The sequence below is a fragment of the Bombus pascuorum genome, chromosome 3 (genome assembly GCF_905332965.1).
Source record: "Bombus pascuorum chromosome 3, iyBomPasc1.1, whole genome shotgun sequence".
NCBI lineage: Eukaryota > Metazoa > Arthropoda > Insecta > Hymenoptera > Apidae > Bombus > Bombus pascuorum.
The window spans coordinates 303,055-329,014 of record NC_083490.1 but is presented as its reverse complement, the minus strand read 5'-3'; the positions used below and the strand labels follow the sequence as shown (position 1 = coordinate 329,014).

Genomic DNA, 25,960 nt, shown 5'->3' with positions numbered 1-25,960 from the left:
TATCGAAGTGAACTTTTCAATCATCAAGTTTCAATCTTAAGACATTTTTTATTCTAGTTTAATTAATTATACCGTTGTAATGTTTATTTTACTACATGAGTTATTTTAAGAGGATGAGGTAATAATGAAAAACTATCGCAACAATTACTTTCAATTAGTTATTAATAATTAAACCGTAGGTAATTAGTATATTTGTAAAGATTATAATAACGTGTAATATGCATTGTTTTATCTGTATTAATTAGTATATACAATATTTCTTATTCATTGTAATAGATTCGCAACATAAGAGAAAACGTCAAACACGAGACAATAATATTTCAGTTAGTATCTCTTCTATCAACGACTATATAACACTCTTTCATTTTGTCTGTTTCGCTCGCTCAACCTCTCTGTTTGTTTTACGCTCTGTATTTATATATGTATATCTTTATATATATATAAATTATAAACTAAGAAAGGTAATTCTGTATATGCTTATGATTAATAATCTGCAGTAACTTTGTATTCACACACTTGCCTCGTAACATTAATTCAAATATGTAATAAAAGTCTCTCTTCTTATGTTTAGGGATTAATAAGAGAACAGACGATATCGTTTAATTTGATATTGTTAAGCAAATAGAGATTTAAATGAAACAACAATTTAATTCATTACTTGACATTATATTACCAAGTTTGTTATCTACAAAATAAAAGATTCAAAACTCAATCAAGAATTCTTCCTGTACAAAGCATCGACGATTTCAAATTGTAATATACGGTTTAACAGTATCTTGATATATATATATATATATATATATATATATATATATATATATATATACACACGATATATTATATATTATATATTATATATATATATATATATATATATACACACGATATATATATATATATATATATATATATATATCGTATTAAACAAACGGTTTAAACACGTGCGTATTATATGCGACAGATCAATATAAAATTGCAATTTTGCTTTTATTTGCCTTTTGAAATTAACGTGAATGACACAGATATAGGAGAAAGTTATAAGGTTCTTTTTGAATAAAAGTGGTTGAATGGAAGCAAGTATGTAAACAAACTTGATCTAGTAAATGATCCCTCTTACTTAACAACATCAAGCATTTTTATTTTAGCCATTTATTCTTCATTTCATCATTATTATTTATGTACAACCAGCTTAATGTCTCGCTATCGGTAATAAGTCTACTAAAACTTGTGTGCTATTGGAGATGATGTGCGCTCGTGGGAACTTATATAAAAAATTATTTTTTGATATTTTTGATACAGCGGAGTGATTTTGGTGTTACTTACGAATTATTACGTCTTTACCTAGTAACTTATACTGAGATCTCTAGTAGGTTAATACAATCTATCGGCCTCCCTTAAATATTACAAACCTTATCACATATATAGAGGTGTGTATATTATTACTTATTACTTTTTATACATAGATATATTCTGTTTAAATTGCTGCCAATGATTTCTCCTCGTATGTACAGTTATAAACTATATATTATACAATCATAATACCTAGCACACACATTCCTTCTTGCTCTCTTCCATTCTCACTTTCATTCCTATGCCTATCTTTTCTCTCACGCCGCCTCTCTTTCTCGCTTTCTTTTTACCAAACTCACGCTCTTAATTCTTTATTCTTTTTAATTCTTTCTTCTTAATATCTTTTTCTTTTTTTTTTTTTTTTTTTTTTTTTTTTTTGTTGTTTTAGAATTCGTGTCACTATTGAGCTCGTTATTTTAACGCGACGCAATTTCATAACCAGAGGAATTCTTCCAAACATTCGAAGACACTTGCAATTGGTCAGTCTAATGGTACAATATAGACAATAATCGAGCAAAAACAATTAAAATCATAGCTTTCATTGCTCCATCGTTTAGAGAAGAGTTCATCATTTCTGAGCGATACGGTTTCGCATTATCAACTACACGCAGAACACGAAAGATTAAACAAATAGAAAAATAACATATACAAAAAATATCGTTAAAAGCGTTGGCTGGAAGATAAACATATACTAATTGTACACGAAAATATTTAAACTATTGCAAACGACTTTCTCTTCCATGAAAAATCATGTTTCTGGTTGTATGATATTTCTGGACAGAAAAAATCGATTATGTTTAATATGACATGACATCTCAATGTTTTCTTTTTTCTTATCTGCTAACATTCTATGTCATATATTACATCGCATTATAGCGTACCACGATCATACTCGAATATCAAATATATTGAATTTACAATTATATTTGCCGATACACGCCAATACACATATCCTCGAAAAATCTTGCTTCAATACCGATAATGATTAAACATTAATGAACGAAAACGGCATATTTATTACGCTTACGCTTAAACTTCATTCGATTTATATCTAGGACAATTCCAATATCTCCTGGAAACATCACTTTATACCGAAAGAACACTCTAATTTACAAGAACAGAAAACACGATCGATCATTTCTCGCTTTCCTTTATTTCGCAATTACCGACATCCTCGCGAGAAATTGCCCTATCGCGTTAAGTGCATACAACAACAATTAACATATGGATGACTAAATCATTATACATGCTAAGACGCGAACGTCAGTTTCGCTGTAAATAGATTGCTAGAGGTCGAGAGCCAAGATTTCATCGTAAATCTTGAATTTTGATTGACAAACATCCGGAAACAATTCCGGCATGTAAAATAAAAAAGAAAGATGTAAGATAGTCTACTTGGTATTGCTAGAATTAGTATCGACGATCAACGAACGTGTGATCGTACTGATATGAAAGCGCACACAACACGTGAGAACAAAGAGCCATTCCATAGCTGGATACTTATTATATCGCTATCAACATGTTTCTTGTTCATCTCCGATGCACTTAGCAACGAAAACAGGATTGCAAATATCGGTACGAATACGATCAAAAATTTGTCTATCCTCTCCATTTTATTGCGTCAGTCATATTTCGAACCGTTTCCCTGCGATCCTGTTTCCTCGCGCGATATTTCAATCGACCAGAAACAACCACATCGCACAGTAAATTTGATCGTTGTACCCGACGAATACTTCGAACGATTGTTTACGACATTATGGTTCGATCATTACGTTTCTCCAGTCGGTGCATCGATGCACTTACATTTGCAATTTACGTTTCTCTTGGCTGGTCGTAATTTATACGTAACTAAACAAATCATACACACGCACACATACAATTAACGTTACTTTACAAATGTGAATACTAATGATCGTGTATCTATCTTTCGTGATCTTTAGCATTGTTATGCCTCCTACAGTTTCCTGTTCGTCATCCGGACACGTTCTTCCACACGAAGTAGTCCAGTTGCGATCCAGTTTAGAAAAAACGCTCGATAAACCCGAAAGACTATACAAAATAAATTTAACGCGACAGAATCAGGTCTAAAGTCGTGTGTAATAATAAATTATTTGTATACGCTGTAATGTCGCTAACTACGGTCATCTTTCGGCGAGGTACATAGCAATTTAAACGTTAGTCGACATTTTTTGTCTCATCGGTCGTGCCTTTCGAGAAATTTTTCTCGAAAAATTTCCCTTTAAAATGGCACGGCCGATCTTTAAAATGACACAATTCTTTTTTAACGACAACGCTAAACTCCATCAGGTTTTTCAAAAGCCGAATAATACGATACCATGATAAATCGTGTTAAAAGAAACGCAGAATAAATAAAATTAAACGCTACGTATTGGTGATCTACCATCGATATCGTGTACGCTTTGATATAAAGCGAAAACGACAATTACTTGAGAGCAAAACGAGCTCATTCTGACGATGTTGTAATCATCGTCTATCAAAGTATGTACCAAATTGCGTATACGTCCTTCTCTGAATATCATAAAAGATCTTCGCATTGTTTGCAGTTGCAAAATATTTGTTCTAAGTATCACGTAAAGAGGAACATGCATTTGCGAACAATAAACTCTTCCGAATTAAGATAAAAATAAAATCCAACATGTTTTACCACAAACAGCTTATGCGAGCGTAGCGTTTCTTTAACACCAAATAAAACTCATTTGTCACGCTACAATAAAGAGAAAGATATTGCAGGTTTGAAAAGGCTCTTAAAAAAAATAAAATTCCTTTTAATGAAATAATTTAATAATAATATTAATAATATTATTAATAATAATAATAATAATTAATATTAATTATGATAATAATAATAATAATAATAATAATAATAATAATAATGATAATAATGATATAGTTCACATAATAATTATTGTTATCACGTAATGTCTGTGTACTACTATCGCCATTATTATCGTAACTTCTACAAATTGAAATATTTCTTTAAAAATGAATCCCTTTGTAATAGTAGCAGAATAATAGCAGTAATAGCAGCAATAAATTCGCACTTCAATCAGTAATCAGTTTTTCAATTAGATATCGTTTTTTGTACTGTTTTTGCCGATTGAATGTTTCTACTTGGGATACGCTTATTATTGGCAGATCACATACACATACAACACGTACAACGTACAAAAGGTCGAGTTCTTTTTGTAAAATTTTGATCATGACCCCTTGAAAGAAATACCCCTTGCATCTTAATAATTTGCTTCTGACCCTCTTTCTAATAAATTCTTTCACACAAACAGTTCATTTTTGTCACAAGAAGAAAGAAAAAAAAAAAAAAAAAGAAAAATAAAAAAAAAGAGGGAAAAAAAAGAGAAAAAGAAAAACCCGTAATTCTTTTCTAGATAATGTTTCATTTACGAGTCGGTACCGTGTTACACTTTCTGTTTCTGTGATCTTAGAGTATACCAAGGATTAGGTACATATGTGGAATCTGATCTAAAGGTTGGTAGGATTGATACTACATCATTCTATAATCACCTTACCATTATTCGTAATAATTGACGACTTTTTTCTAAGGTGAGTTTACAAATATTTCTTTCTCCATCTTTCTTTTTCCTTTTTTCTCCAAATCAATCGATTGGCCCTCTCTAATTTCCAAGTCGATTGAAATCGATATAGATTGGGCTATCGTAACGATCAATACGATTAAATTCATCAATGGGTATGTCCGCATTAGGTATATTTTTTTCTATATTATTGACTTAACAAGCCTATCTATTTCGTGATTACAAATAGTATATATTCATAATCCAGAAAGAAATATCCGATGAAATTATTAGTAATTGCTAATAATTATATGTATTATTGGCAGAAACACTGTCTATGTAATCCTACCAACGATTAATGACTGAACGTGGAAAAATATAAAACTTAACTAAATATACACACAACTTTTATTCTCCCCCCATGCTCTCATACTCATCCATCCATTCGTTGATCGCACGTAATATATACTCTCTCCCTCTCTCTCATACGTTTTCTTTCGTTCACTTATCTTCTTCGTAATATTTTTTTTGTTTTGTTTCCAAATTTACATAAAGTACAAACTTATGAAAACCGGAAAAATGTAACACAATAGTTAGTGTAGCATTTTCAAAGTATCGTGTAAGTATTTATCTAATTACAGTACGTCACACTTAGGTATCCGTCGATTACACACAAGTTTTCCATCGTTTCATCAACTGTCTCTTCGTAGTCCAGTTCACTCGAACAACGAAGCTAGCGTTTTCTGTTGGAATGTCCCAACTCGCACCACCATTGTATTTTTTTACTGTTACACCGATCTCTTGTTCAGTTTATTTTTATTTTACTATTGTTTCTTTTTTATTATTATTATTATTATTATTATTTGTTATTGACTGACGTATATATTAATACGTTTCTTCAATATCGTCCAGCGCCACACATTCATCCAAGTCCTGCCCGGTTTTAGTGGATTTACAATGAGCAGCAAATAACATTATAACGATTCCTCAAACGCAGCCATCAAATCGCTTTGCATGTTCATGTCAATTTGTCCAGCCATCTGAAATAATAAATATACCCATTCTTGGCAAACTCGTCTACGACAATTGTAGACGATAGAAAAACGACTCGCGACTAATTCTTTCTATAAAATCATTTGACACTTGTGTTATCTTTCACACGTTCACGCCGGCGCTGCTGCTATTTGTGTTTCCCGTTGTGGTACGGCGCTCGTACGGATTATTATTTGAGGGCCGCATACTATTATTAATTAAATTTTCAACTATACGGCAATTTTTTCTAGTTACGAAACGAAGAACTACATTTTTGGTGGTACGCACCGTCTGATGGAACATTTAAGTGCGAGCCACCGGTCGTATTCGTTGGCGTGAACATGTTAAATATTTTCTACCTTGATTTTAATGATATTGTTTCTGTCTTATTAGCGTTGTATATTTGAATCTTGTTATATACTTATAATAGGTAAAGCTTTAAAGGTGATTCTCCGACAAGATATGAAATATCCGCGCAGATAAAAAATTATAGTGAAACTTACTGCCTCGCGCCGTCGTCGTTCTTGCTCTCGTAGTCTTTGACGTTCTCTTTCAGCTGCAGCTTTGTCTTGACCGGATGAATGACTTGGACTACTACTATCAGTATCGACAATAGCTTTGACCTCTTCTGCCCTTGATGTAGCAGTCATGACGTTTCCTTGTTGATCACCAACGGTTTTCCTAACTTTGTCTAATGCATCTTCTTCTTCCCGTTCTCTTCTTCTTTCGCTCTCTTGCCGTAAGCGCTCTCGTTCTGCTTGTTCTTTTTGTTGTCTACGCATTTCTTGTTGTTCCAACAGAGCTCTTTGCTATAAAACGACATTAGCATTCATCGCAACATGTAGTTATCTCATCTAGGTGAATAATAGAAGGAAGAAATAAGAAAATATTGTATTAAGTAACCACATATGCATTATGTTCAAATAAAATTATCGTATTATTCGCAAACTAAATATCATTCATACTAACCCTATCTTGTTTTTCCTTTGCTTGCTTTTTGAATGCTTGGAATGAATCCTGTGCAGCGCTTTTCATGCTACTTCCTGCCGCAGATTGGGGACTCGATGCTTGTGCTAAAGATGACCACGATGAAGCATTTTTCACATTTTGTTCTACAGTCTGCGTAAGATTAACAGAGAAAGAAGATTAGACGCGAATAATATAGGAAAGAAAGAAAAATACGCGATTGAACGATTGTTACTCTACCTTGTTTTTAAAAGCTGAGGCAAAATTCGACACGGGATTTTTCGAATCAGGTGGTGTCATCTTTTTCTCAGGCATGAGCTGCGAACTCGAATGATTTCCCATTGGTGGCATTCCTGTACTCATTTCTGCAAAAAGAGCTCCGGCTAGAGCAATAGCATTATATATTCGATTAGTAAGCAGTTAATATAGCAGTCTAGAATGTGAACGGTATACATTAAAGAAACACAGCAAGGATTAAACGATTTTTCAACAAAGCTGATGCATTTGCTTTACAACACCAGAAAATACTAGATTCGCCATGCAAGAAGAAAAATGAAAAAGCATTATTTAAAATATGAAAAAGTAGAAATATTTTGTATTACTAAATACACACACGTACGCACGCTATTTTAGTATCAAATAGAAAACGTGAGAAACAATTAGAAAATAAAAGCGATCGAATGATATTAAGTATAATGAATTAAATTTAAACATAAAAATTGAAACTTGCTGCGATGTAACATAGATATGCTTTGTGATGCATGCTTCAAACCTAAATTAATTGTAATACATACCATCCATAGATTTTTGTGGCATTTGTGACTGAGAAACTGATATCGACTTTTCTTCTTTCTTGATTGGCATTTGAGATATTTGCATTGGCATAGAAACGATGGGCATAGGATCAAAAATTGAACCCATTCCACCCATATTCATATTACCCATATTAAGACCAGGTATACCATTATTATTCAGCATATTGGGCGGAGAATTCTCACGCTTAATATTGGAAAATCCATTGGAATGCTGTTGCGACATTGTAGCATTATGAGAATTTTGTATATTGGTCAATGGTGATGTTGTATTTATCATATTCTCTAGTTGATTGTGCATTGACATATGCGTGGCCAATCCTTGCGACAAATTCATATTAAGATTTGCCATGGTAATATTTCCCAAATTTAAATTAGATGCCATACTTGCAGGCATCATATTCACTGACGTTTTTACATCAGGCAGTAAATTTAAATTTGTATTATTATTTGTCGTATGTGGTGTTTGAATCATTGGTATGTGCGACTTTTTTTTTAATGACATCGTTTGTTCCAATGACGTTTGCGTAGTAGGCACAGGAGCTATATACAAAAAGAAAATTTTATAAGAACATATTGACGTAGGTTTTGTATTATAAAAATAAAATAAAACAAGACATAAATCTTATTAATTACGACAATGCCCGTCTAATTGCGACTGATCTTTGCAACTATTTGGATAGATGTTATATTTGTATGGCTTGTTCACCTCTAAGTAAGTTTGGAATTAAAGTGACAAGTATCGAGTGTAAGCAACATACAGAGGATGCTTGCTTAATATACTAAGTAGATAGTTCTATAGTCAAATATTCGATCGATCAATCGGTTAAACATAGCTGCAATTAAGCGGGTATAGTGCTGTACGCAGTACAATAAAACATATACCTAGAGTATTGTACGGTTGCAAAAGATCTGACTGTTGAGTTAAAGTTGCCCCGTCTGTAGTTACAGGTGTGTTTGCATTTGAGAAGGAACTGACGGATGTCGGTGGCTGTGGTGGCTGAGGCACAACCGGTGAAGCTACTATAGAATTCGTATTTGTAGGTGTAACACTCGGTGGTGGAGTTGGTGGATTAGATGTGTTTGCCGGTGGCGGTGTAGGTTTTTTTACAGGAGCAGTCGTAACCATAGCCGTGGATCGCGGTGGTTGCGCTGGCAAGGATGCGTGACTTGCTACAGGCATTCCTTGACCAGTCGTAACAGTTGCTACTGCCACAGACTGTTGACTATTACCACCTAATAAAGTTATTGTAAATATGAAATTAATATAACATATAATTACAGACATAGAATACAAAATTTGATATGTCTTCGTGAGAGTGCGACGTGCTTTTGATAATACATATTTCTATATGCCACAATGATGTAAGTTGTGATAAAATATTTTGTTGAACGGTGTTTATTAATGTATACATGTTAAAGTATAAAACCTCCTTAAAAATTGTCTCGTCTGTGACTACAACTACTTGATCATGTATATGAGTATTTCCCGTTTTGAGCATTAATATTAATTTAATTCACTAAAATAATTCAAATAGTTTGCACGCACCTTGCTCTGAAGCAACGCTGCTAGATTGAGTTACAGCTGGTTTCGTTATTGGTCCCGTAGAATTTGTTGGAGGTTGACTGTTCATTAAAAGACCTCCGGTATGATTCAAGGTAGGTGGTGCCTAAAGAGTGTACTGTCATTTAATATATCATGCATAAAAGACAAAATGTTTTTTGTCTCAGGAAGATTCAGATATAGAAGATAAATATAATATCATTTATAAAAAATACGTATACACATGACTGAATTAAGTACACTATACGAAACACGAATGTAATTATCAAAGTAAGAAATATAATTAATGTGATTATAAATATACTTCGATTATAGTATTTGATTGTGACAATAAAGGGGGGGGAGGGAAAAAAGACATGGAACAAGTTAACAATTAATCGATACAAACATTGTGATCTGCTGGTTCCTACAAAATAAGATCTTACCGATGTAACCGTAGTCGTTGTCGAAGGTGGTCCAGTACTTGGTGTACTCTTCTTTGCTTTCTTTCTTGGAGGACGATTTGAAGAGTTTCCTGCAATTGAATGTAACATGCATCTAATGGTGAATCCGTGCAATCAACCGTTTTCTCGTTACAAGAGACAGATTGATGAAGACATAGTGAAATGCAGTGTGCAGAGGATACCAATCATGAATGCTTGTTCTCAGAGAATGCCAACTAAATGTTATATATATTAGAAACAAAATCAAAAGACTTTGAGCATATATTTTCTAATAGATTTTATTCATATGCTTATATTATAATTGTATCACTGTGTACAACAATGTTAATTTAAATATCTCAATTGTATGACTTTTTGTGTGGACACTTTCATCTTAATGATCTCTTTATATTAAAAAATTTTAATGCGCTGAACAATTCTTCTTTTCCTCATTCTACATAAAGTTAGTTGTATTCAATTCATTTATGAATAATTGCGTGTGCATATATATATATATATATATATATATATATATAATATTATATATATATATACATACATACCACGCGCGCGTACATAATACGTTCACGCTTACGTGCAGCGAAATTGCCACATACACATATATATAACGTCATATATATGTATGCGAGAGCACGCAGTTCCCACGAGAATGATGATGATAATAATAATAATAATAATAATAATAATAATAATAATAAAATATAATATAATATAATATAATATAATATAATAATAATAATAATAATAATAATAATAATAATGATTGTTACAATATAATAATCATGACAGTGACGAAAATGACAATTACAAAGTGTTGACTACAAAAACCATCAAACTGACTTTGTTCTTTTCTTTTCCTCAGTACTTATACAGTGTATTGTAATTGTAATATAATATAATTAATGTAGTGTAATAAAATTAATGCAAATAAAAGTGACGTAAATAGTACAATATGGACTCAACTTAAAAATGAATGATACAGGAGTGTCACACTCATACAAGCAGTTTCAAATGTAATTTCAAGTCGCAGTTAGCACAATATTGAGATCGGTGGCAAAATGCTCCTGCTCGATGTTTGTACGATATCAGTTACAAACAGCAATTCTAACACTATATTTAATCTGATTCAGGCTCGTAGATAAATCATATTCATCTATGGAATGGTCGGTAGTAAACTACAATTCACAGAATGTACAAATACAAGACAAAACAATTGTAATAAGAGATGACGAAGGGCGAAGAAACATCGAGTAGAAGTTCCAGCATATCTTAATTTATATAATATAGTTAACTGGACCACCAAATGAGCCAACCCCGACTCTGTACGATCTCTGTACGAAGAATCAATATTTTTTCTTTTTTTACTTCGTTCATCTACTATCTTTGTATATGCATTTAAAAAAGTTTCCTCTCTGTCGCCTCTTTTTCTTTTAACTTACAACTATTATTAATATTTTATGATATATTAGTTTTCACTATGTACAAAACGCGTATGCTTGTGTTATTGTTGATATTCAACACGTAATACGCAGAAAACAGATGGAACGCACGTGTGATTGTTGAGAGATAGAATAATTGTGGTTTGAAAAAAAGAGACATCTCGAACCTCGATAAAATAGCAAGTTCGTTGAATCTGCTTTTGCGTATAACGATCTCGAAGGAAGAATGACGTTCCAGTCTAAAGATACGAAAAAATGTTGACGCGTGCTTTTATGTGGAATAAATGCTACAAAAAATTTCGAAAGGCAATATCAGTATTATTATAAAATGCCCTATATCTCGTGTTACAAGCTAATGGGTGATTGTATTGTAGTAGATGCATAGTTTCTATCTAATTCAGCACACGCCATTAATTTGATCTCACATAGTCTAACTAATTATTTGGAATTTTTCTATTTGCTTTCTGTATTTTGAGAAACATAAATAGTAGGACTATTTTGAACAACGTTTTGTATCTATTTTAATGCTTATAATTTTTTTAGAAATCAACAAATAGTTTCCTGACCAATTATAGTTTCTTTTCACAAAATTAGTTATAATTAATTTCTTTCAACTTCATTCTTTTGCTGGAACAGTAAGTACGTTGCTGACTGTACGATTAATGATAACATTAAATTGTACTGAGTGCAAATTTGATCACTTTTCTTTTTTTAATGTTTATGTTATGCAACATTTTGAAGCGCGAAGTGCTTTCGAGGAAGCATCTTCAAATCTTATATCAGTTACGTCCATAACTTCTCACGTATATACTTTACTATATATAAGAACTAAAGTTTCATTTTTTACATGATATTTCAACAAAAACTCTATCACGGAGAAGATATTTATACATAGAAATATAAAAACAAAATATCACTAAAATTAACTTCATCCGAATTTGTATAAAAAGTTTTCTAAAAACGTTTTAATAGGACGGGTTAAAATTAATGTTATTTGAGACTTGTTTATAACACGAATACTATTGACCAGTTGGATGTATTATGTATATTCAAGAAATGTATTACTGAGACAAAACAAAACTTATTTCTGATAAGGATAAGTATTCTTTTATATAGCAAGGTATGTAAAACCACACCAATCTACATAATTAATAATTATTATCTGACATAGTGATATTAATTTAGTAAAACGAAACTGTACTAAACTGTAGTTCGAGTAACTTTAAAAATGAAAAACTGACAATGGCTATCAATGAAGAACCAGTGGTAAATAGAACAATGAAACGACGATTAGCAAAGCTTAGCGGAGTGCAAACAATGTGTTTGGAGGCTAGGGTGCCTTGTTTGTATTGTAGACCACTTCTTCCACCTGCTCTCATTCCTAATTTTTCTATAATTGTTTTCAGTTCCCTCTATTCGTTAGAAACAATGTATCCACCTTTATCTGTCTGTGTTATTAGCTCGTACACTCCCCTTGCCGTTCTCTGATATGTCAACATAAACCTTGTATGCTCAAAGTCATTAACCTCGTAAAAAATAAATGAAAATTATTGATTGTATCACATATTACCACTTTCTCCGCACATTTTACATTTGTTTTGTAACTATCTTTTACTCGAATCCATGTAGTTATAGGAAGAATTAAGATTTTAGCTCAATTTCACCATTTCATCTAAATAATATAGCGTACTATTATACCAAAGCGTATTTATGAGGTGATAAATCTTAGTAATTGACATTTTAAAGGAAGCACCACTTCTTTGGCTTTATCAAAATCAAACTAATTGAGAAATGGAAATCATTATATGAGATAACATTAGGTAAGAGTTTCTTAGGAAATATATGAGCTCTGAAATTGTTTGCGGAGACAATTAACACGAGAGTGTATCTAATCAAAATCAGTATTTGACGCGAAAGCTGTGGATTATAATAACCTTAGAATGTGGAGTTGCAAATCCAGCCACCAATACACATTGTCTGCATTTATCTCGCGTGTGTATCATAATATTACTGCCTAATTTGTTTTTCTTAAATATCGACTATTAAGTCCACAGTCTAAACTGTGGAAACAAATATAGTGTTCAGAAGCCTAAACACAGTTCTCACGTCACTCAGGTAATAAGTGCATATTTACACTTAATGTAATAATGACGCTCCTTAAATATCATTGTACTATCTTCTGAGAAATGATACGACATGAATGAATCAATGTGAGGAAACAAACTTAATGATTTAAAAAACACAGTGATACAAGTAATGCTCTGCTTATCAATTAATGTAAATAAATATTAAATTTGCAAGAGTTAATATATTGCATGATGTTGCTTGGGTTACGTAGGGCAATATAATTGTCAGGAGAAGCTACAATGTATACTCCAAGGTACTAACATTTGACACTACAGTCCCTGCTATAGTTTAGCATGTTCTTTATATATGCTTTATGCAACTTTCTTATATTCTAACTGCACAACCTTACTATTTCAAATGTCTGATCAGTTTTAAAACACATTTTTTATTTTTTTTTTTAGTTTATTTTGTTTTTTTTTTTACAATTTGTCCTGAAGGACATTTGGTAAAATGTTATATCTTATTGGTAAAAAAAAAAATAAAATAAAATAAAAAGAAATATAACGTGGGTGGCTACCCCCAGCGGGATGCCATCTTTGTGTTTGTTAGGTTATATCTTTTATGCTTTTAAAACACATGTGTCCTTACACACTTTAACATGAGACTGCAGTGGAAAATTCAGTGACCTTGAATAGCAAACTATACTTGACTTTCGAGCAACAGAATGTATTGTCAACACCGACAGGGCAAGAGAAAATATAAGTAATCATCTTTAATTAATAATATAATTTGTGAAACAAGCTGGCATGGCATATGGTATCCTCTAAACACAGTCTGCACTCCACTAGTTCATCTTTTTTCTTACCATTGCATATTGTCTAGTAAATTAAATAAAAATTCTCTGATCGCGTCAAGTTTCAAATTTGATATTCAAAAACACTTCCAAAGATACGTTTACTTAAAAAATTATACGCAAATGTAAATAAATCTATGGTTATGTATTTATCTAATATCAATTTCATAATGACAATAAGTATATTTTCGCGATGAAACTTGACACCATATTCGTACTTGCATTAATATAACGCAGCACTTAAGCTATACGAATAACGCCGTCCTAATAAATACAATTAATAAGCAAGATTTAGCAGCTTAAGAAGATATTTGCGATGCGTTTGTGCAGTCGAACCCTCGTTTAAAAAATCTTTTTATATTTACTTTCCAACGTCACCATTGCATATATTGCATCAATAATGTTGCACTAGTATATTCGATTGTTTGATTGCCAATACAAAATTAGTTAGGCACAGAGTTCAAGTTATCTTTTCTAAATATTAAGTCATCACCAAATCATGGGGTATTAAATGCTATTGTCATTTTCTTGTATAAGAAGATACAAATCTGGTATATATTCTTTAAGTATTCTTTTCTTCTTCTTCTTTTTTTCTTTTTGAAAACTGATGATTAATACATTCGATCAGCACTATGTTATTATTAACCTAGTATCTTTTAATTAATAATCTATTCATAAAAATACAATGTATAAATTATAAATATATTATGTCGCATGCAAATTCTTTTTAGGAGTTCAGGTAGTTATATAATATTTATGGGAGATTATTGATATTAGAAAAAATAGTAAATAAATAAAATAAAAACAATTTTACAATAACTGAAACACAAAATAAATCATGCATAAACAGTAACATTCTCTTTATGCGATAGAAATAACATCAAAGTAAAATAAAGTAATGGTTTTATATATATATAAAATCTTCGTACATATATCTATACCTTTTATTAATATATAGCAAGTACCCACATGAAATGGCGAATAACCTTATTTGAAATAACTAGAAGAGATTCACGTCTATGATTTTCATATTTCATTTAAAGTAATAAGCTTTTTTATAGTTAGTTTAAACAAATATAATTAATAAATCAAAGAATATACAAGTATATAGGGATATTATAAATAGAAAGTATAAATAGAAATGTACAGTTTATAACTAATCTGTCGTGATATGACAAAAAAGTGAAATATTAAAGAAAATGAAAATATTGAACATTAAGTGCTTGTTAGAAGTTTATAAGCATATTGTCTTTATAATATTTACCAGCATAAACGTGAATAGAAACCTGTGCTCTAGATAATAGAATAAGTTACTAAATAATAAATGTTATGAAAATTTTTGACTAAAAATATTCATTTTTTAAATAAACAGTCGCAAATAACTCCATAATTTTAAATCTCACAGAAAAATTAGTTCATATTTTCTTGAAAACTACTTATTTTTAAGTAGTTTATTGTTCCCAAGTAAGGGTCTAATAATAGCAACAGTTACATGAGGTTTATATCTAACCTGCTTCACTGTCGCTTGAATCACTGGAGCTCGAAGAAAGAGAACTACTGCTGGAATCACTATCACTGCTACTACTGCTCGATGCTGACAATCGTGAAGGCCCACTAGCTCCTCCAGTTCCAACTACATCGACTGATTTACTACTGTCCTCTGTTAAACAAATTTGAGAATAAATTTAGATATTTGTAATCATTTCATGCTATAATATTCATATTACATCTATAGAAAATAGAAATACAGGTTTACATTATAGTCAAAGTACCAACCTTTCTTAGCTGTTTTCTTAACATTGCCTAATTGCCCTGTAACGTCTTGTAATCTTTTCTCTAGCTCTTGTTTTTTCTCTGCCATTTGTTCATCCTTAGATTTACCACTGACTTTTTTATCTATGAAGAATACGAAAATGAATCTATGAAAAATACATTAAAATTGTACATAGATAAGCATGTATTATTTATTAAACGAAGCTTCTCTTTAAAAACTATATCAAAATAATGAGTATATTCAAATAAATTATAATAATTACTTAATAATCCTGAAATAGTAAATTATAAGAAATATTATATCTCTATCAACAGTAAATACTACTAATGCAGTATTATTAAGAATTAAACCTGGTAACATTCATTTCGTTATATCTTTGAACTGTGTTACTTATTCAAATATATTTTTATATTTTAATAACTATAAAAAATACTCTAGTTGTTTTAAAATAATAAAAAAGAATAGAAAACCAGATAACGAATCTAATTTATAAAACTGTTGCAGAACCTAAAATAAATCTTACGTGGCTTTTTTCTAAGACACGAAGCGACATAGCTTTCTAATTCCCTCAGTGTGGATGGTTTCAATGTTTCAAAATCAATCTCAATTTCATCTGGATTGGAATCCCTCAATGAAGGCTCCCGAGATTGTATTATGTGCACAACACGTCCTAATTTATCTCCTGTAATAAAAAAAATTAACAGTGTATTCTGAGAAAAAATATCTTACATTTAAAACGAACTTTCATATTTACATTATTAACTATTCATTAACTATTATTACTTACCAGGTAATTTATTAATATCCAAACTAAGTTGCCTTTTCTCATCATAAGACATTGGCTTAGCATTATCTTCATCTTCTGAGTCAAATGTAATGGGTGGCGGTTGACTACTAGCGTTTTTCTTCTTAGTCCCAGCTGATCTGCTATTTGCTTTTGGCCTCTTATTTGCCGTATTTGCTGTAGCAGCTTTCCCAGGCCCTCTTCCTTTTCCCTTTGGCTTAGCATTTGCCGCCGTTGGTAGATGATGACTCATGCTTCCTGTTGCATGAGTTTTGTTAGGTCCTACCGCTATTGCAGGATGATGAAGATCACCACCCATACCACCAGGCATTTTTAAATCACCCGCTCCCATTGCAACACTGGCTATACTAGCACCAACACTATCAGAGACACTTGGGATTCCACCACTTGGTTTCATTAGTTCTTTCATGGCACCAGTATGACTGGCAACTAGGCTACTACTTTTATTGCTCATTGGCCTTGATTTTGTCTTATCTGGCTTCTTTTTTTTACTTTTCTTCTTACCACTCTCTTCCACTAATTTCCTCATTTGTTCTTGCATAGCTTTCAGCTGTAAACCAAATTCATTCTTTTTGTACTACATATATAAAAAAATTATATCAATATAAAGATTAAAAAATACCTCTTGCTGTAAAGCAACTAATTTTTGAGTACGTTCTTCATCTGAATCATCACTCTCCGAAGAACTTTCAGATCCGGAACTGCTAGCACTACTACTGCTACCTTTCATGCCAACCATACTTCCCATTGGTTCATCCGGAATTTTCGCATACCTAATTCATTAAAAACGTCTCATTTCGTTACGTAAGATAGGAAAAATAAATAAATTTTAGCATAGATATTTGTAAAAACGAACCTCATTTCAAAAACGTCTTGAAGTTTCCTAGCCATTGCAACAACGTCATGGTCAGGAGGATTGTATTTATAACAATTAGTGAATATAAGTCTTACATCACTAGCGAACTCTTGTGCTGTTTTATATTCACGATTATCCATTTTTGTCTGTAAAAGAACGATTGTGTCAGTTAAAAACACAGATTTTTAAAAGAATACAACACAAAATCTAATCTAAATAGTTCAAAAAACATTAACCTTTACAGTACCAAGATCCATTGGTTTCTTGATAATGTCATGATAATCGTGGAGGCCCAAGAGTTCTGCATCAACTGGTTTGTAAAATGGCCATGCATATCCCTGTACACAATTAGAGTGCAAATTATAGATTGAAGAATAAGCTTAATGTTCTTTCTATTCAAATATAAGACTCATAATAAATTACCGAATGTTTCTTTGAGAATAATTCTTTTAAAATCTCGTTACAAGATTTCAAAGCTTCTGAAAGTTTTTCTTTCGACTTCCCAGTAGTATGCTGAGGCTGCAAAATAATATTTAACATAATAAATATAATTATGAAAAAATTAAGAAATTACATTATCAAACACCATAAATTGTAAAAGAAAGAGAGAGAGAGAGAGAGAGAGAGAGAGAGAGAGAGAGAGAGAGAGAAAAAAGGTATCAATTCATGAAAGCATTTTTAATTTACACTCTAATCTAAGTTGAGAAATGAACAAGATATATAAACAAAAGGTTTATATATTAAAAAATATTAAATATTAAAATAAGACAAAAGATTTGTATACTATATTTCTATTCTTTATATATATATATATATATATATATATATATATATATGTCGGAGATAAAAAGACATCGGGGCCTTTCTTTTGGAATGTTTGGGAAGGTCCCCAATACTTTAGTCCAGACTTTTTATTATTTCTAACTATTCTCTCAATTACTGTTTCTCTATTTTATTATTTAAATACAGCTATAATAAAAAATCTGGACTAAAGTATTGGGGACCTTCCCAAACATTCCAAAAGAAAGACCCTGATGTCCTTTCATTTCCGACATGTACATATATCTAACATGAAATGATAAGACAACACAAATGAAAGGAAGGAGCATGAAGGAGTAGTAATAAGTGTACCTGTTGGGCCATTGCCCCGATCAGAGGCATGTTGGCCTGGTGGAATGGCACTAAGCCGTCTTCCGCTTGCCTCGTTGGCTGAAACAGCCATGTTACGAACTTTTTGTTAATGTATTAATGGATGATATGATTGCAGCATGCAAGGAATAAAAATAATTGAATATATATGATATTTTAGCTTATTCAGATGATTATTGAAATTTTACGTATCCATATTATTGTTGTATGCAAAGCGAGACAAAGAAGTTTAAATTTTGTTTTTTACAGATAAGCTTTATACTGCCAACATTTTTTTGGTCAAATAATTTTTCTAGGTACGTGTGATTAAATGATGAATAGGTTGTACGTTCAATATGAAGATTGTATGAAAACATACACATAAACGCTTTGACATTTTAGAAAATACTTAGTTGTATGAATACCTTATTAAATAAACAAGATATAACCTTTACCTTCTTTATTTGTCGACCAGACTCTCGTCTAGTGGGTATTTTGGCATTTTTAGGATCCAGTTTATATAGAGGTTCAAAAGAATTCGCAGTAGGAGTCGTGGTATCAGCCTTTCTCTTCACTCCTTTTTTAAGTTTCGCTGGTTGAGATGGAGGCATTACCGTAGGTGCAGTGGGAACTTGTGGAGGAGGAGGCACAGCAGAAGCTGCTTGTGGATCCATTGCTGGTTGTGCATGGTAACCACTAGTTGGAGGGACCACTTGTTGAGGCAGAGAGTTATGTGTAGCCATGGGAGTAACTCCCATGGTTGATGGAGGAGCAATAGTAGTTGTATTAGTGCTCCCAGGTACAGATGCAGGTGCTTGGGTGCCAAGAGGAGGCATAGGAATTACACCTGTTGTCCCAGCTGATGTAGCTGAAGGCGTTAGGCTATTTGGTACACTGGAAGTAACTGCAGCTGCACCAGAGGAAGGTCGACCTCGACCTGTGCCTCCTGCAGCCCCTGCCACACCACCTACTGGTGCTCCAACTCTGCCAGCTTTTTTGCCCTTGGGTCCTTTTGGAACCGGGGGTTCAAGTTCCACCTCCTCTTTTGGCATTTGTGCAACCTAATTTTGTTGATATTTATTTTAAATTATCATATATGTACAATTTATATGTGTATATATATATTTAAGTATATGTAAGTATGAATATATATAAGTGTAACTACCTTTGTGAGAAATAATTTTTCGAGAGCTTGTGCCATAACCACAACATCTTCTCCAGGTTTGTTGTAAACATAACAATTCGTGAACATTGTATTGAAGTCTTGAATGCATTCTTTACCGCTCCAATAATACGTATTCTCTAATCGTTTTTTGATTGTGCCCAAATCCATTGGCTGCTTTATAATTTTGTGGTAATCCTATTAAATTTACAAATATTTAACTGATTTGCAAGTACTTAATCAAATTCTATTGGATATTTATAATGTTAAATTAATGTTTAAGGTGTCTTCATATTTATATAACGTTCTTAAAACTTTAGGTAATGAAATAAACACTAGAAAATAAATATAAAATCCACATACTGGCAGATTGAGCTTCTTCGCATCTACAGGTTGCTGGAAAGGCCATGCAAATTGATGCTTCCATACTGGCTTGAGTACACCTTTCTGAAGAAATTGCAATTGATTGGTAACACGCCCTGGGCGATTAGGTGGAGGCACAACAGGTGGTTGGACTACACCATTCACAGGTTCCACGGGTGGTTCATCACGTGGTGGTGGTTCCTTTGCAGGAGTTGCTGGTGTAGTCGTTGTCTTACCAGGTGCACTCGTCTGCATGATACGGTTTATAATGCATATGTAATATATATGTTGATGTTACTTTATTTCATTAGTTAGCTCTATAACTACTGTTGTTATGTAATATTAAATTCATGATAAAAATAAAATTCTCCTGCAAAGCACAAATTAGACCACTACTTCTTTTTCACATAAAATCAACATTTACTAATTAAAATTGCAAATAATATTGCTATATACATCATGCTCTGGTATTCTATTACTTTTATTTTTATAAAACCTTTATCTTAATAGATAAGAATAGAGGTTATTGTTTTTAATAAGATAGTCCTTCGAAGTTCTAGTAGAAACTGCTTAACACACAACAAAGTTAAATAATTTGATCGATCTATTTAGTAGGAATTTCATTATGGTATATAAATTTAGGAATAGTAATAAGATTCGTGCATCATAAAAGTAGATAAACCCATTCATGCAACGAGCGAATTAGGCTGCTAAATATTTAAATTCCATAACCACAGGCAAGCAATTTAGAATTTCTTTTAATAGAAGTCTAATTGAATATGTAATAAAAATATATGTATGTTACAAAAATATTTCCAACTGAAACATAATGGCAACTCTAAATCATTTCATACAATCATGCAATTAAAATATAATAAGGGGGAAAAAATAGATAAAGCAAAAATAAAAGGAAGTTGAATTAAATGAAATGAAACAAACATAAATTTTTTTATATCAAAATACTCCACATATAGAGAGTATATACAAATTTGTCCAAATTATATTTTGTACGAAATGACAAAGCTTTAAAAATGTATATTATAAACATTTAATATCAAATAAACTAATGTATCAGCAAAAGGTATCTTGCTTCATAAGTAATGCACAAGAAACACATAATTATTGATATATGTATAACCTTATATTCTTTTTCTATATTTTAGTCTATATAGTATTAGTTACTTGTACACAATTTTATAAAAATATAGAAGCAAGATCAAAAATTGCTCTTGGTACAAATTTGGAGCTGCCATTTTATATTTTAACCATACATATCCTAGTTGAAACAATAGTCAACAAGGAATCTCACCTTCGGTATATTACACAGCCTTTCTCGCTCCTCCACATCTAACTGTAATTCATACATACCATTCAATCAAACAGCACTTAATTTCATTACATAAAGAAAAATATTATGCTCGACATAATACCAGGAGTAAGGACATACGCAATAGTACAATTTTTATTCTGAATAATGTACATAGTTTAGAAATAGATAGCAGATATAAATTACAGCAATAGGAGGGAGGTTAGTTAATAGTTACAAATCTAAATATCTAATTTAAAAAGCATATTAAATTTCGATATAAATTGTGTCCCCATTTAGAAATTCTAAACTAAAAATTAAAGAAATTTTATATATATACTACTCGCCAGACTATATAAGGCATTTAAACAAAGAAATAAGGAAAGTAATGTAATTTACATTTAATATAATAGAATATAATGAAAGAAAACTTGTTCTGCTTCTATAAGAAACAAAATCTTTAAAATAAAAAACAAATTGACGAATCTCTATATGTTGTTTAGCACATTTTGTCAACTACATTAGGGACACACAAAGGAAATATATGTAACTGCTTTTAATAATACAGCTTTTATATATAGCATTAGTAGATTAATAAGCAAGCTGCATTTTAAATTAATATTTCACGAATATTAATCTATAGCTTACTGAATTATTTTGCGAGATAGTATCCACCTGCTGCATCTTGGCTGCGTTTCTGCAACAAAAAAATACAATTGCTTGAATAAATTACAAAAACAAACATTAAAGGAAAGGATTAAAACATTCAGTATCAAATTTTACATCGCATTGTGGGCTTATAATAACTTGATCTTTAAAATTCACTTGTATATATAACCTATTTTACTTTATCGTTGTAACATAAAGTCACAAAATACCATATTTTTCAATGCTTCTCATAGATCAGTAACCACGTTTATTGCCATCTCTCGAAATTGTAGGATTCATTACACGAGAGATGTTAAACTCCAACTGATACAATCAAACTTCACATTTCATGAAATAACTAGGTGTATTTTATAATATAAGGCTCATCTAGTCCACGGTAATGAGCTTCACCTACCTTTCCGACATATATGGTACATAAATGCTATGCAGCAGGTAACTGCCTTACGTTGATGCTTGACGCTATGAGGCTTCATCAACAATCGAGATGGCAAGGATATATTCTGAATTGAGCATGGTAGCTCACTAATTGCTTGCCAAGATGATTGCGCTGCAACCAGGGAGATTGGTGCCGTGGAGGCATAACACTACTCAAGCCTACCAAACGGTAGTACTTTGAATGTCAGCCCTGTACACTGATGTGAGACTCCGTACCTCCAGCCAAGACTCGCGACATTAGCAACATCTGGATAACATAACAACAGGACCCCATATTGTAACAACCCCAAATTGTTTTATCGCTTTAGAGCAAGTTAAACATTGATATATTTTCAAGTTACATGTGTATATGTATGTATATATACACATCGCTATAAATTATTTAACATATCATGCAAAACCGAATGTATAAGATACATGCTCGACATATATTTTTTCCATTTTACTAAACATAAACTAGCAATAGTTATCAGCTATCGTACCAAAATACGTTCAAATAGCTCTGTTAAACCTTTCCTGTCAATGAAGTTGTTTATGAAACTTTTATAACTGAAAACTACAATTTATGAAACAGTAAGACAGAATGCATGTATCAAATTAAATAACGCTTATTAACATCCAGATACTTATGAAAGGTGTTCTTTGTGTGTATGTAAAAAAGAATTGTATCTCTTTGCAATAATCATAAAAAACATAAATACAGCTAGACTGTAATCTTTCCGGCCTTTCTTTACAACGCTATATTATCATTCTTTTATTATTATTCTTATTGTTATTATTCTGATGTAAATAACATACGATGCAATTAATCTTGATTTTAAAATATAATTAAATTGTACTGTAAATTTGTTCTTATATATCTCATTATAAATACATACATAGATAGACAATTGCAACTTTCCAATATTATACTTCTTTATATAAGGAATCTAAAGCGTGAAGTTAAAGACAAAAGAACAATTTGGTACAACAAAGTTATGAAAAATTCAAAATCAGGAAGATGTATGTAAAAAATATATATGCAAATGCTAAAAGTATAAGATAAAGAATGAATTGATCAGAAACAGCGTGTCCAAAGCATAATACTTTTGACACACAGTGATATCTGCAAATGTATACAAGAATCAACGTGCATACCCTATTGTTCGAAACCAGTATAAGTCAAAATGGAAAGTTTGATAAAAGTAGCACAAATAACTGGTACACTGGTATAGAAAGTGAGCTGACTATTAAAATAGAAAATTGATAATACATAGGAATAAACGATGTTGTGAACGACCATAAGATCTCTCTGATGGGAAGCAAGAGCTTCTGCAATGGTGAAGAGGAGCATTGCCAGAACAATCTATGCCGCGAAGACGTTCTACTATTGGTATTCGTATCAAGGGCAGAGATAAGTGAAGAATTCGTGGGTCGAACAGGTGCTTGGTGGTTAGAAGTTGTTATAGTAAGAAAGGAGAAAGGTGAGATCCTCGATACGAGCGATACGAGCGAGACGAGCAAGAGACGATGGTAGAGAAATAAACGCGGTAGATGCGGGAGTAGAAAGAGGAGGAGGACAAGTAGGAGAGGATGACGAGGGGAAGGGTAGCAGACCCGCGCCCAGCCGATGCACCCAGCCGACGCACAACAAACACGAGCAAGCCGCCGTGTGAGAATCTAGCCGAGCGCTCGACTGGCACAGAAATCATAATGTTTCTCACAATGGAGAATTGTGGCGCGCGCGGAATAACCGGACCGCCTTTTCGCTCACTCACACTCGATTTGCCGTAGGTTTCAACATGGCGGTATGGCCGCTCGGGAAAGAAAGCTCTCAAGGGCCCGCCGCTACAGCCGCCACTTACGCACCACCACGACACACACCAAACGCTATACTTATGATCAACGGACCCAGAAAATTGAAAATCATTTGTAATCACTTACCTGATCAATGGAAGTCCACTTTTCACAAGAATTTTATCCAAAAGCACTAGCACTACGTCTTGGACACTGGGTCGCACTACGCTTTCTCCCTGCTCACTAGTTTGGTTGGTCGGTGTTATGGCCGTCGCCGAGTGTGCCCCACCGTATTACTCACTCACTCTCACTCGTGCGAGCGCGAGCGCTCGGTTCGCATACGCGACGAACGCGGACGCGGCCCGACCAACTAGTTCCACACACTTAGGAATAAGGACGTTAATCTCTCGCACTAATATCGTATCAGTGCCCCGTACCGAGCTCCACCGACGTTTTCCTCAAGTTTCGTACCATCGGATGGCTTTCCGTGCCCATGACGATCTGAGATCTAGAAACGAATGATTGCAGCAGCAACAATGGCTACAGTCTTCCGCGACGTACTGAGTGGTTCTGTTCCAATATTCCTCGAACACGACCTGTCTATCCATTCCTCCCGCTGCGCCATCATTCGAAATTTTACCAAACTAACTCGAACAAAAGCGCGCCAGATTCAACAAATCATTACCTAACTAGATTCTATTTAACAAATCTTTAGTTTCTACAACTAGGTATATCAGTGACTAATTCAATTGTAATTACATATTTCAGTTTGATAATTTACCATTATCGGAAATCGCTTGTTTTACTGAAAATGGAGATCTATTTAAAAATAGCCTAGTATTCAAAATTCATTCGAAAACATATTTATCTTGTATTCTCCTGTGTTATTTTAGAACATTTAATAGGAGGAGGAGAGACTAGGATTTACAAGGTATACAATAATTAAACGATTTTATTTTTAAATTAAGATTGAGCTTTATTAATCAATCCAAAAATTAATGGTTAATTTCCATCGTTCCATGTCCACCCATATACAATTGCACTTTTACATGGTTGAAGTGATAATTTCATAAATATAAATGTTAACAGATAATGATAACGGAAAAGAAAATAAATTTTAATACTACCGTAATCGGTTAATTTTCTTATTTGAAACATAACGTTAAAATGTCTTAACCACCGCGCAAGTCGTGGTTCAATTCCACGATTCTACAATTACTGCAATGCATTTTGGGATACGCGCAAAATCTATAACTATATTTCACTTTTATAACACTATCTTTTAAATAATTAAAATAATATCGGAAACAATATAATAATTAAAAATTTAGTTAGAACATATTAAATTTTACGAACGATTCAAATGATATCATGTCATGACGTGTACGTCTACATCACCATACAAAGTTCCGTTACACATCTAAGATAGTGAATCACGAACAATCGATCTTTTCTTTGTCATACTATTTCAAACGAGTCACAACTTGAGCTTTTGAAAAACTAAATTTTTCATGAATAGTTAATAACACACTTGGACAAATAATCTACTAAACATCTATAATCCTATCAATGTCATAAAGTAAATAACGCATCGATAGTCTACAAATTCATG

General features: G+C 32.3%; 1 protein-coding gene across 6 annotated transcripts; it reads right to left on the bottom strand.

Moving 5' to 3' along the window:
- Nucleotides 1-1,133: 1,133 nt before the first annotated feature.
- Nucleotides 1,134-24,943, bottom strand: LOC132905206 (bromodomain-containing protein 2-like). 6 transcript variants are annotated; one of them, XM_060956252.1, is made up of 24 exons: nt 24,496-24,943; nt 22,532-22,819; nt 22,117-22,165; nt 21,472-21,513; nt 20,163-20,411; nt 19,803-19,997; nt 19,093-19,698; nt 18,641-18,718; nt 17,933-18,028; nt 17,746-17,847; nt 17,510-17,655; nt 17,276-17,426; nt 16,636-17,203; nt 16,372-16,530; nt 15,851-15,970; nt 15,585-15,734; nt 9,698-9,786; nt 9,258-9,378; nt 8,594-8,944; nt 7,691-8,251; nt 7,137-7,279; nt 6,900-7,049; nt 6,434-6,739; nt 1,134-5,938 (listed from the first exon to the last, which is right to left on the bottom strand). In XM_060956252.1, exons 2-24 carry the CDS (start codon nt 22,540-22,542, stop codon nt 5,873-5,875), a joined length of 4,509 nt encoding a protein of 1,502 aa, XP_060812235.1. In that variant the 5' UTR covers nt 22,543-22,819; nt 24,496-24,943; the 3' UTR covers nt 1,134-5,872. The 6 variants fall into 6 exon arrangements, with proteins under 6 accessions (XP_060812235.1, XP_060812236.1, XP_060812240.1 ...); XM_060956253.1 differs by having other exon boundaries at nt 7,137-7,261; XM_060956257.1 differs by lacking the exon at nt 18,641-18,718.
- Between the last annotated feature and the right edge of the window lie 1,017 nt (nt 24,944-25,960).

What these genes read in the sequence shown, in the direction of transcription:
- LOC132905206 (XM_060956252.1), bottom strand. An exon ending in TAAGAAAACAGCTAAGAAAG is followed by an intron (nt 15,735 to 15,850) that starts GTTGGTACTTTG and finishes TTTGTTTAACAG; the next exon opens with AGGACAGTAGTAAATCAGTC. An exon ending in CCTCAGCTTTTAAAAACAAG is followed by an intron (nt 7,050 to 7,136) that starts GTAGAGTAACAA and finishes AATCTTACGCAG; the next exon opens with ACTGTAGAACAAAATGTGAA.